The 12,691-nt window shown below is 41.7% G+C and overlaps 1 protein-coding gene across 1 annotated transcript in view; it reads left to right on the top strand.

Moving 5' to 3' along the window:
- MCC (MCC regulator of WNT signaling pathway) overlaps positions 1–12,462 on the top strand; it is a gene marked incomplete at both ends in the record, with an annotated part of 309,641 nt that extends 297,179 nt beyond the window's left edge. The window contains 2 exons of the mRNA XM_080711825.1: positions 9,911–10,033; positions 12,282–12,462. Of these exons, the coding sequence (XP_080567951.1) occupies positions 9,911–10,033; positions 12,282–12,462 (304 nt within the window). The remainder of the gene's footprint in view (positions 1–9,910; positions 10,034–12,281) is intronic.
- Between the last annotated feature and the right edge of the window lie 229 nt (positions 12,463–12,691).

The following is a 12,691-nucleotide window of genomic DNA, read 5'->3' as shown; positions in this document are numbered from 1 at the left end:
TTATTATTTGTATTTTTTTGTGTGTATGTATAGTACTGGGAATTGAACTGAGGTGTTCAAGCTCTGAACTATACTCCCAGCCATGTTTTATTTTGAAACAGGGTCTCACTAAGTTGCTAAAGATCTCCTTCAGTTGCTGAGGCTGGCCATGAACCTGTGATCCTCCTGGCACAGCCTCCCAAGTACTGGGACTACAGGTGTATGCCACCACACCTGGCTTTCTGTGTTCTTGACACTTGCTATTCTAACTGGAATGCAATGGAATCTCATGTAATTTTATTTTGCATTTTCCTAGAGACTAAAGATATTGAATATTTTTCATATCATTGCTGTTCATTTTTCCTTTTGCCATACCTGTTTAGTGAGTTTGCCTAGTTATTAGTTGGGTTATTTGTCTTCTTAATGGTGAAGGTTTTTGTGTTGTGTAGTTCACCATATGCTCTATGTCCTATGTCAGAGCAGCAGCTGTACCCGGTGTTCTCTTGTTCTGTTGCTTGTCTCTTTACTCTGTTAACTGTTTCCTCTGCTGCTCAGAAGCTTAAGTTGATGCCATTCTGTTTACTGATTCTTTCTAGTATTTCCAAAACTATAGGAGTCCTACTCATGAAGTCTTTGCCTATGCCTAAACATTGGAGTTTTCCATGTTCTTGTAACAGTTGCAGATTTTCCGTGCCTTAGTTAGGTCTTATGCCCATACCATGTTTTAGTTACTCTGTATTATAATTTGAAACCAGGTATTGTTATGCCTCCAGCATGCTCTTTTTGCTCAGGATTGTTTTGGCTATTCTGGGTCTTTTGTTCCTCCATATGAATTGTAGGATTTTTTTTCTAGTTCTTTGAAGAATGTCATTTGTACTTTGATGAGAATTGCATTAAATCTATAGATCACTTTTAGTAATATGGCCATTTTAACATTAATTCTGTCTATCCATGAACATGAGAGGTCTTTCCAACTTCTGGTGTTGTCTACAATTTCCTTTTCTATAATTTTTATCATAGAGGTGTTTTTCCTCTGTACTTTGGTTTATTCCTAGTTTTTCTTTCTTCTCTTTTTCTCTAAGCTATTAAGAAATCATTCTTTATTTCTTTCTTAACAAATACATTGTTAGTATATAAAAAAACTATTGATTTTATATGTTGATTTTATATCCTGCTACATTGATAAATTTATTAATTAGTTCCAAGTGGCTTTTGGTGGAACTTTTAGGGTCTCCTAAGCATAGGATCATATAGTCAGCAGATAGAGATCATTTCACTTCTTTCTTTTCTATTTGTATCCCCATTTCTTTCTCTTGCCTAATCTCCCTAAAATTCCAAATACTATATTAAAGAGGAGTGGTGAGAGTCAGCATTCTTGTCTTGTTCCTGATTTTAGCGGAAATTATTTCAGTTTTTCCCCATTCAGTATGATGTTGGATTTGGATTTGTTATATATATCCTTTATGATGTTGAGATAAGTTCCTTCTATTCCTACTTTCTTCATTAGAGAAGATAAACTTTAAGGCTTTTTCTGCATCTTTTGAGATGATCATGTAATTTTTATCCTTGGTTCTATTTGTGTGATGTTACATTGATTTATGTATGCTGAGCCATTCTTGAATCCCTAGGATTAAACCAGTTTAATCATGGTGTGTACTTATAATATGTAGTTGAATTCAGTTTGGTAATATTGAGGATTACTGTACCTATGTTCATCAATAATGCTGGTCTATAGTTTTCTTTCCTTGAAATATCTTTGTCTGGTTTTGGTATCAGGGTGATATAGGCATTATAGAATAAGTTTGGAAGCATTCTGTAATGGTTTGAATTTAGAATATCCCCCTAGCTCTCTTGGAAACCAGATATTATATTGTATTTTTATCTTTGTTTGATTCTAGGTAATTTAAAATTTCTCTCCTAACTTCTTCAGTGACCACTTATCATTCAAAAGTAGATTTTTTCAATCTCATTTATTTTCATAGTTGCTGTAGTTTTTCTTGATTTCTAGTTTTATTCCATTATAATTAAAAAAATGTGAGAGTCGTCTCCTCCTCCTCCTCCTCCTTCTCCTCCTCCTCCTTCTCCTCCTCCTCCTTCTCCTCCTCCTTCGTGTGTATCTGTGTGTTTGTGTATGTGTGTATGTCTTTGCATGTTTGCTAAGACTTGCTTTCTGGCCCACTATATGACCAATTTTGGAAAAAGTTCTATGCATGGCAGGAAATAAAGTGTATTCAGTTGTTGGGTAGAATATTCTATAGATGTCTATTCATTTTAGTTATTCTTATAATAGGTTTTGAATGCCTGGATGCTCTGAGTATTAGTAGGAGAGGTATATCGAAATCCCCCACTATCATTGGCTTTTATGTCTAGAAATGTTATGAAATTGGTTGCCCTAGCATTCAGAGAATACATATTTACAATCATTATGTTTTCTTGTTGGATTGTTCCCTTTACCAGTATATAATGACCTTTTTTGAGTCTTGAAATCTGCTTTGTCTGATAGGAGAGTGGCTACTCCTGCTTGCATCTGGATTCCACTTGCATGGGTCATCATTTTCCATTCTTTCACTTGGAATCTGTAAACAACGACAGAGATATGGTTCTTATAGAGAGATATGTATTATTTTCTGTCATTTTATTCCTAATGTTTGAGTCATCCCTAATTCTCATTTGCTAATGTGTCTTCTTTCTCATGTTCTCTTGGTTATTTTCTCTTGGTTATCTTCCTCTTCTGTGTGTAGGGTTCTTTTAAGTATCTTTTGCAATGCTAGATTAGTAGTCATGAATTCTTTTAGTTTATGCTTATCTAGTAAGGATTTTATTTCTCTTTAAATTTTGAAAGATAACTTTGCAGGATATAGTAACCTAAGTTGGCAGTTATTTTCTTTTAGGGTGTGAAATACATCTTTCTATACCCTCTTGGCATTTAGAGTTTCTGCTGAGAAATCTGCTGTTAATCTGCTAGGTTTACCTCTATAAGTAATTTGATAATTTTCTCTTGCAGCTTTAAAAATTCTTCCTTTGTTCTGAGTTTTTCACATTTTAACTATGTCATGGACAATTTTTTTTTTTTCAGTACTGGGGATGGAACCCAGGGGCATTCTACCTCCGAGCTACATTCTCAGCCCGATTTTTTATTCTTTATTTTGAAATAGGGTCTAAGTTGCAGGGGTCATCCACAAACCATGATCCTCCCATCTCAGCCTCCCAAATGCTGGGATTACAAGCATTGCACCACTATGCCCAGCTATGGACAAATATTTATCAAGTTCTACTTGTCTAGATGCATTTTGTACTTGTATGCTTAACTCCTTTTTAAGACTAGAAATAAGTTTTCCATGCCATTAGTCTATATCTACTCTCATCCTATCTCTCCTTTCTTTTCCTTTATTACTGTTTGAGCATTCTAATTCCTATACCTTCTCTTCCAGCCTTGATATTCTTTATTCTGCTTGGTCTAGTCTGCTGGTGAGATTGTCCACTAAGTTTTTTATTTGACTGAGTTTTTTTGGTGGTACTGGGGTTCCTAGAAGCCCTTCTACCTCCGGGCTACACTCCCAGCCCTATTTTTTATATTTTTATTTGGAAACAGGGTCTCTTAAGCCAGTGTGGCTGGCTTCGAACCTGCACAATCCTCCTGTCTCCGCCTCCCAAGTGCGGGGATTACAATCATGAGCCACCACACCCGGCGACTGAGTTTTTTATTTCTAATATTTCTGATTCTTTTTCAGACTCTCTCACTTTATTGAAATGCTCTTTCATATCCTATATTTTCTTCCTTAGGTCATTCCTTAAATCTTCTTTTAATTCACTGATCATTTCAGCAATCAACTTTTTGAACTGTCTAGAATTTCCTCTACTTCAATATCTTTTGAGTTTAGTCACTGAGATTTTTGAACTTTTGGAGTTATCTTATTGTCTTTGTTTTCACATATTATCTCTTTCTATATTAAAATTTGTGCTTTTGACTGGGCGTGGAAGCGCACGCTTGTAATCCCCACGCTTGGGAGGCAGAGACAGGAGGATCACACAGGTTCGAAGCCAGCTGCTCTGGCCTAAGAGACCCTGTTTCCAAATAAAAATATATTAAAAAAAAAACAGGTCTGGGAGTGTATCCCAGAGGTAGAAGGGCTTCCAGGAACCCCAGTACCACCAAAAAAATAAATAAAAATTGTGCTTTGGTTGGGATGGAGAGCACTGTTATGTGAGGGTCTTTTTCTCCTTACACTGTGATCTGATTTCCCTTTCCAGTGCCCCGGGCTGGAGTTCATCTTAGCTTCAGAGCCTCCACTCAGTGTGTTGAGTCCCCAGCTCTGCTGCCCACCAGCCACTCTCCTCCCTACGCTACCAGCAGCAGCAGGCCCTTGAAGCCAAACTTCATGCCATGCTGTCGTGGATCCTGGCAACCTTACTCTTGCCATCTTATGTACACAAACTTACATAAATTTTAACAGGAGGTCAAACAAATTTGAATTAGAAACTACATGGAGTAGGATATGAATGGTTGAAGTTTCAAAGAGATTTGGACTGGCAAGCTGTGGCTCTTAGCATTTTCCAAGTTACCCTGTGAGAAGGAGGAAAGGACTAAGGAATGCCCATGCTGTGGTTTTACATAGACTGAGATGCAGGGAGTACCAGGAGCTCATGGAGCTCGCCCTCATGCCAAAGAATCTCCCTGCCTTACCAAGGTAGCCTAATAATGAGTTGTCCAAGGCACCCCTTAAACTGCAACCCCTGTTGCAGCCCAAACTTACTGAATCAAAACCCAAGGAAACGATCTCATAATCTTCCTTTAAATAGGTGCTCTAGAGCACTGCTATCCACTGGTAGCATAATCGAAGCTACAAATGCACGTTGTGCATTTTTTTAACTTTCTAAATTCCACATTAAAGAATGTAAAAATCAAACTGGGTGCAGTAGTGCATACCAGTAATCTCAGTGCTTTAGGAGGCTAACACAGGAGGATTGCAGGTTTGAAATTAACAACTTAGTGAGACTTTGTTTCCAAATAAAAAATAAAATTTGTCTTAGGATACAGCTCAGAGGTAACTGCCCTGGATTCAGTTCCTAGCACTGCACCCCCCAAAAAAGCAGAACACATCAAATTAATTTTAATAGCAGAGCAGAGAGTGTAGCTCCCTGGTAGAGTGCTCGCCTAGCATATGTGAGGCCCTGGGTTTGATGCCCAGCACTATCCCCCTCCAAAACAAACAAACAAAAACACCTTGATTGAGGGGAAAGGCTATTTTGTTTTGACACAGGGTCTCATTGAGCTGTTGAAGGCCTTTTTTTTTTGGTGGTGGTACTGGGGTTCCTGGAAGTCCTTCTACCTCTGGGCTGGGCTACACTCCCAGACATATTTTATACTTTTTTTTTTGGAAACAGGGTCTCTTAAGCCAGCGCGGCTGCCTTCGAACCTGCGCGATCCTCCTGTCTCCACCTCCCAAGCGCAGGGATTACAAGTGTGCGCCACCACGCCCAGCTGTTGAAGGCCTTTTTAAGGCTATTCTTCAACCTTGATCCTCCCATTTTAGCTCCCCAAATATAGAGATTACAGGCATATATCACCATGCTCAGCTGATTATATATATATATTTTTAGGGGGGGGGATCTGGGGATGGAACCCAGGGGCATTTGACCTCTGAGCTATACCACCTGCCCTATTTTTTATTCTTTATTTTGAAACATAGTCTCACTAAGTTGCGGAGGGCCTCAGTAAATAGCTGAGGCTGTCCACGAACCACAATCCTCCAGTCTCCGCCTCCCAAATGCTGGGATTACAAGCGTGCGCCACCACGCCCGGCCTAGATTAATAATTTTATTTTATTTTTTTATTTTATTTTTTTTTGTGGTACTGGGGTTCCTGGAAGCCCTTCTACCTCCGGGCTACACTCCCAGACCTATTTTTACATTTTTATTTGGAAACAGGGTCTCCTAAGCCAGCACGCGTGGCTGGCTTCGAACCTGCGCGATCCTCCTGTCTCTGCCTCCCAAGCGCGGGGATTACAAGCGTGCGCCACCACGCCCGGCCTAGATTAATAATTTTAATAGCATACTTAGCCCAATATATAAAATGTTTCAGGCTGGGGACATAACTCAGTGATAGAACACTTGCCTAACATGTGTAAGACCTTGAGTTTAATTCCTAGCAACACACACACACACACACACACACACACACACACACACACAAACACACACAATAGACACTTAATATTTTAAAATTATTGTAATTATCAATAATTTTGCTTTACTGTTTGTTTGCTTGTTTGTTTTATGGTACTGGGGATTAAACACAGGAACATTCTACCTCTGAGCTACATACCTAGCCCTTTCATTTTTTACTTTGAAATAAGATATTGGTATGGTTGAGATTGGCCTCAAACCTTGATCCTCCTGTCTCTGTCTCCCAAATATTGTAAAAGTGTGTGCCACCTGGCCATACTTTCCCTTGTATTAGGCTGTAAGTGTGTGTTTTACACCAACAGCACATATCACTTCAGATATCTCCAGCGCTCTGAAAGCCACTGTGGTTTGTGGCTTTCTGACACTATTGGATCTGCAGGTCTAGAGAAGCTAACACTTCTCCTACAGCATTTTCTTGGGTCTAGTAAATGATGCTGAAGTCAAGACTATGCTACTGCAGGGCCTGGCTCACTTAAATGAAACTTAGATTTTAGGTTTGGAATTTGGCTTTGTCTTTGCATCTTTACACAAATCAGCAACACAGTTCTTATTGCCATTTGTACTCCCCCTGGGCAGGTGTGGGGTAGTTCTGAGCTCCCATTAATGGTCTGAGCTGGAGTTGGGCAGGCTCTGAGAGCCTCTCCTGTCTTCCTAGGGTTCAGTCCTCCTTTGGAGCCTGCCAGGTATGAAAATATCCTTCTTTTCCTGTCCCCAGAGGGCCTGGGTGTTGGGGAAAGAAGCCCTTTGTTTGTAGTAAGGCTGGGATTCCCAGGCTCTCCCAGTCTTCAGGGTCTGAGAGCAATGGGATTGGCAGGTGATAGTATTTTTCTGGATAAAATTATCTTTGTGAACTTCTTTTTAAATTTTTTATTGGTGCATTATAGTCATACATCATATTGGGGTAAAAAAATTGTGTACACATACATGTACACATCACCGATTTAACCCCTACCCAATTCCCACCACATTCCCTCCACATCCCTCCTTCCCTTGCTTGGCTTAGTGATTGACTTCAATATGTTTAAGTACATTGTGTGTTTTAGAGATTTTCCTTCTTCCTCCCTCCCATCCCCTCATTTAGGTTGTCTTGTTTGCTCCTTTATAGTATTTCCTTTTACATCTAGAGTTCCTCCTCTGACCCATTTCTCCTTAGCTTTCACATATTAGGGAAACATCTGATTTCTTATTTTTTGTGACTGACTAATCTCACTTAGCATAATGTCCTCCAGTTCCATCCATTTCCCTGAAAATGATGTAATTGAGTGTTTTTTAATGGCTGAGTAAAATACCATTGTATACATATCCCACTTGATTCATAGTTCAATTTTAGTTCTCTCTACAATTTGCTTTTTTCCCTTTGTATAATTAATCAACTTTAGAAGATAAGGGAATCAGAACAATGACAAAATATAGTACAAATAACCTTATCCTATTCCTTTTAGTCAGAGCGCAGGGGGAGAGAGCTGGTGCTCCTCTAACCTCTCCTCAGCTGGAGGGCTGCTTGGAAGGCCAAGGAAGGAGCCTCCTCTGGCAACATTCTCACTTCTGGTAGAAAATGCTGCCGCTTTCTGGTTTTATTTGGAACTGCAACCAGAGATACTTTCAAGTGGGAGACTTGGAAACTGCAGAGTACACTAGCCCCTCCAGCCCTGAGGCCTTGTCAAGCAGCTAAGCTGGGTGTGAAGACTCACTGAAGATAAGTCCCACACCTTAGACTGGCTGCTAGGCTTCCCTTAAAGATCATACCTTCTCCATCCATTCTCACAAAAGCAGGCCTAGGGTTTTGGTGTTGCAGTTCCCGCTGTCATTATTTGGAAGAACTTGCCACCCTGGCACCTATAGAAATGTTCAAAGATTAGATCCTTACAAAGCTATTGGAGAACCAGGGTCTGAACCATATGGGCAACAGATTCCCAGATAGTCTCACTTGGGTTTCTATCTGTTTTCACAAAATGACATTCTATGGAACTCACCCTTGTTACTTATGTGCACGTAATCTGCATTTCAGTGTTTTGTCCTCTTTTTTTTCAAGCCAGTCTCCCCTGGTTGTTTCCCCTTAATTATTCTTAATAATTGTAACCAAAGCTGAGGTGAAACCAACTATCATTGTGTGTGTGTGTGTGTGTGTGTGTGTGTGTGTCTGCGCACATGCGCGTGCTTGCACACATGAGTAAAAGAGAGAGACACACACCAGGGATTGAACACAGAGTACAGCCTCATTCATTTTTAAGAATTTGTTATGAAACAGGGTCTTATTAGTGATTGCTAAGAGTCTCACTAAATTTCCAAGGCTAGTCTTGAACCTGTGATCCTTGTATCTTAGCCTCCCAAGTACTAGGATTATAGACATGTACTATCATGCCCAGCAGGTGAATCTAGTTATAACTAATGTGTATTTAGGAACCTATGTTCATATTTTCTCTGTAAGATAAAATCATAGAAGTCAGCCGGGCGTGGTGGCGCACGCTTGTAATCCCCGCGCTTGGGAGGCAGAGACAGGAGGATCGTGCAGGTTTGCAGCAAGCCGCACGTGCTGGTTTAGGAGACCCTGTTTCCAAGTAAAAATGGGTCTGGGAGTGTAGCCCGGGGGTAGAAGGGCTTCCAGGAACCCCAGTACCACCCAAAAAAAAAAAAATCATAGAAGTCACAATACTTAGGGGATACTTTTTTGTGTGTGTGGGTCTGGGGATGGAACCCAGAGGCATTTGACCTCTGAGCTACATCCCCTGCCCAATTTTTTTATTCTTTACTTTGAAACAGGGTCTCACTGAGTTGTGGAAGGCCTCACTAAGTAGTTGGGGCTGTCTGTGAACCGCAATCCTCTGGTCCCAGCCTCCCAAAGGGGATATATTTTTCGTTTGGGTATTTTGCTAAATACTACTGAATTGACATGTAAATGAAATCAAGATAGTTTATATTCTTCACAGTTTTTAGAGAAATCCCTTCCCCAAATCCTAGTTTTTTAGTAAGTTCCAAGGAAAGAAACTTTCAGTGAGTTGTTCTGGAGCATTTTAACCATTACTAGAAGTACACTAGCGATGGCGCTCAGTACTGGGTACATATTGGTAAACCAAACCGAGCTCAGTGGCCTTGTGGTGTAAAGACAGTGTCACATCAGGGAAGGTGCTAAATAATGTCCTCCTGCTTGGTCTCTTGCAGGAAGGCAGTAAGCTGACTTTAGAAGCTACTCTAGCTGTGAAGTGGCAGGGTCAAATCACAAGTATAAATTGAATTTAAGTATTTTTAATGGTAACCCAGGAAAGTTTTAAAAATGAAAAGTGTTAGTTTTTCCCCTCGTTTTTTTGAGGGGGGGTCACATAGGATGTGTTGCTTTAATTAGCAGGGGACTTGTCCAAGCTAGTAGGCAGCCCAGGTCAGAGGTTTCTGTTCTTAAGTGGTTCTGGAGATGCTTGGAACTTTTTCAAAATACTGGGGTGGAGACCTAGAGATGGCTTTGTGATTAGACTGCACTGGTGGCTGGGGAAGGACCTACTATGCCAGTAGTATAAATTCCCATCTCACTCCTTTGTACATACTTAAAGATTTCTAAAGGGCCTTTATTACTAAAGCAATGGGCTCAAATATCAGCCTTTGAGAATGCAGTGGTGAGGAGATAAGCATTCTGCCTGCACCCCATTTCTTTGCTCTCCATGCCTAGCCTTAGAAAGCCACACCTGCCCCACCTTCTCAGCCACCACCAAGGGACCTGCATGGTCATCTCAAGCATGTGTTCTCTCTGCCACAGAGAAAAGAAGTTGAAGGCCAGGGTTCAGGAGCTGGTGAGCGCCCTGGAAAGACTCACCAAGAGCAGTGAAACCCGACATCAGCAGTCAGCAGAGTTTGTCAATGACCTAAAGAGGGCCAACAGGTAAGAATCCCTGTCCTGCGGTAATTGCACTAATGCCCACTTCTAGGCATGGCACCAGGCAGGACTGTCTCAAGACTCTTGGGAACCAACTCTGGACAGTGAGGAAGTCTCACCTAAGCCTCTTCAGAAAGCATTTCACAAGAGGTTTGCTCAGAAACCTTAGGAGTGCTACAGTAAAGAAGGATCCACTGACCAACACCACTTGGGAAATGCAGGATACTGCGCTTCCCACTCTACTCCATACTGAGAAGTGAACCCTGGAGCACATTTCCACTGAGCTACATCCCCCCACACTTTTGGGAAGGCCTGTCTAAGTTGCTCAGGCTGGCCTTGCACTTAGGAACCCTCCTGCTTCAGCCTCCCTAGCTGGAATTGTAACCCTGCACCACTACATATAGCTAGATTGTCTTGATATTTCATAGTCAATCTTCTGAGAAGTCATACAATTTTTAAAAAGCTTTATGGTGTTTAAGCCAGTATTTTCCCAAACAGAACTGGTTCTGGAGTCCTTTATTTGAGCAACTTGACTTGATATTGACTTAGTATTAATATCCAGTGGCACACTTTAGGATTCTATTGTATGACAGTCTCAAAAACTATTAGGGCTCAGGAGCCCTTGATATTCATAAAAAGCTGAGAATCATGCCAGGTGTGGTGGTAAAAGCCTGTAATCACAGCTTCTCAGGGAGCACAGGCAGGGTGAGTCTAAGATAAAGGTGAGCCTGGACAATTCTGATCCTGTGCCAAAATTAAAAACTAAAAAGTAGTCGGGTGTGGTGGCACACACCTGTAATCCCAGGATTGGGAAGCCGAGGCAGGAGGGTCACAGCGAAAAATAAAAAGAGGCTGGGGGTGTAGCTCAGAAGTAGAATAGCCAGTACACATATATAAGCCAGGCGTGGTGGTGCATGCTTGTCATCCTAGTACTGAGTCAGGAGGATCACTGGTTCAAGGGCAGCCTCAGCAACTTGTGAGGTCGTCTGTAACTTAATGAGACCCTGTTTCAAAGGTAAAGAATAAAAAATGGGGCTGGGTTGTAGCTTTGAACTGTGTTCAATCCCCAGTAAGTAAAAAATAAAAAGGGCTGGGGATATAGCTCAGTGGTAGAATGCCCCTTGGTTCAATCTGCAAAACAAAGAAAAGGGAAAAGAAACTTGAGGCTCTCAAAAAGCTTTTCCTTCTTTGAAACTTATATCAGAAACTAAAGCCAAGACAAACTTTTAAAAGTTTTTATTAATTCCTTCACATAAAAATTCACTATTTGTAACAGAAGGTATTTCTGTGGAACTATAACTCTTCTAAAAAAATAACTAAGATTTGTAACTTTATGCAAATCTTATGTATGGAGAACAGCTTGGTTCTCACCTCTGCCACTGTAGTCAACATATTCTTAGACTGAGATCATCTGGCTTTATGCAGGTGTGTAGTAGGAAGTAAAAGGTTAAGACCTCACAGAGCCTCTGAAAAGCCACTGAAGGGAGAACAGAACTGTACGCAGAAAAGATTAAGGGTGCGAGTTTGGACCAGAGATGCTACCTGTACTTCCCTAGCTGTCATAGGCGCTGGTGCAGCAAGAGTTCAGAGGCACACACTAGTTTGGCTAGATACATTTCCTTGTGGCCCAAGTGGTCTGAAACCCACCAGCCCAAAACCAAGTCAGAGCAAGAGCCTCTGCCCCAGTCCTAGGAGGTCACCTCTACTGCACTGCCCCAGGAACACTTTCCTATAATTTATCCTTGACCATCTGTAGCAGCCAGTCACAGATCAACCAGCATGTATGTAATGAGAGGTAAGTATTTAGTGAGAGATTTCTGGAATTCAGCTAGCTTGTCTCTATTTTGGATTTGGCTAGTTCACGTTAGTGGGATTGAGCATTGAAACCCTGGTGCCATGCTGCTCCTTACCCTTGGTGTTAGACTCTCAGTGAGCCTCCTCACCCCTCCTCGGCACTGGTGGTTGAACCCAGGAATATTCTACCTCTGAACTACATCCCTACCCTCTTTTTACTTTTTGTATTTTGAAAAGAGCATGTCACCAGGTTGTCAAGTCTCCCTAAGTTTCTGTAGCTTCTTGAACCTGTGATCCTCCCGTCTCAGCCCCCACGTGCTGGGATACAGGCATATCACCATGCCCAGCTCTGAGTGATCTTTCTTAAGGGGTCCTCACTAAACCTGGCTGCCAGGTGGACAGTGTGTCTTATGCTACTTAGGATGACTCTCAACTCTCATTTCTCTCTGTTCCCACATAGTAACCTGGTGGCTGCCTATGAGAAAGCAAAGAAGAAGCATCAAAACAAGCTGAAGAAGTTGGAGTCTCAGATGATGGCCATGGTTGAAAGACATGAAACCCAAGTGAGGATGCTCAAGCAAAGAATAGCTCTGCTGGAGGAGGAGAACTCCCGGCCCCACACCAATGAAACTTCACTTTAATTGGCACCAGGGCACCAAAGTTCTTCCCCTCACTAGTGGCAAATTTTAGGAGGCCATTGAGAGGGGCCCCAGGGCCAGAGGGCATGCTGGGAGGAGGAAAAGTACGGTTGGCAGGTAGGCCAGCACTTGGACAAGGAAGAGCAACAGGCTCCGACCTAGGGCGAGTGGCCTGATGACACCTGTGAACTGCGTCCTCTCATGCGTGCGCTGTGTGCACCAGGCTCAGCGG

Source organism: Muscardinus avellanarius (genome assembly GCF_963383645.1).
Source record: "Muscardinus avellanarius genome assembly, chromosome: 1".
Classification (NCBI taxonomy): domain Eukaryota; kingdom Metazoa; phylum Chordata; class Mammalia; order Rodentia; family Gliridae; genus Muscardinus; species Muscardinus avellanarius.
Note: the sequence above shows the minus strand (reverse complement) of the source record. Positions and strands in the feature narration are given on the sequence as shown.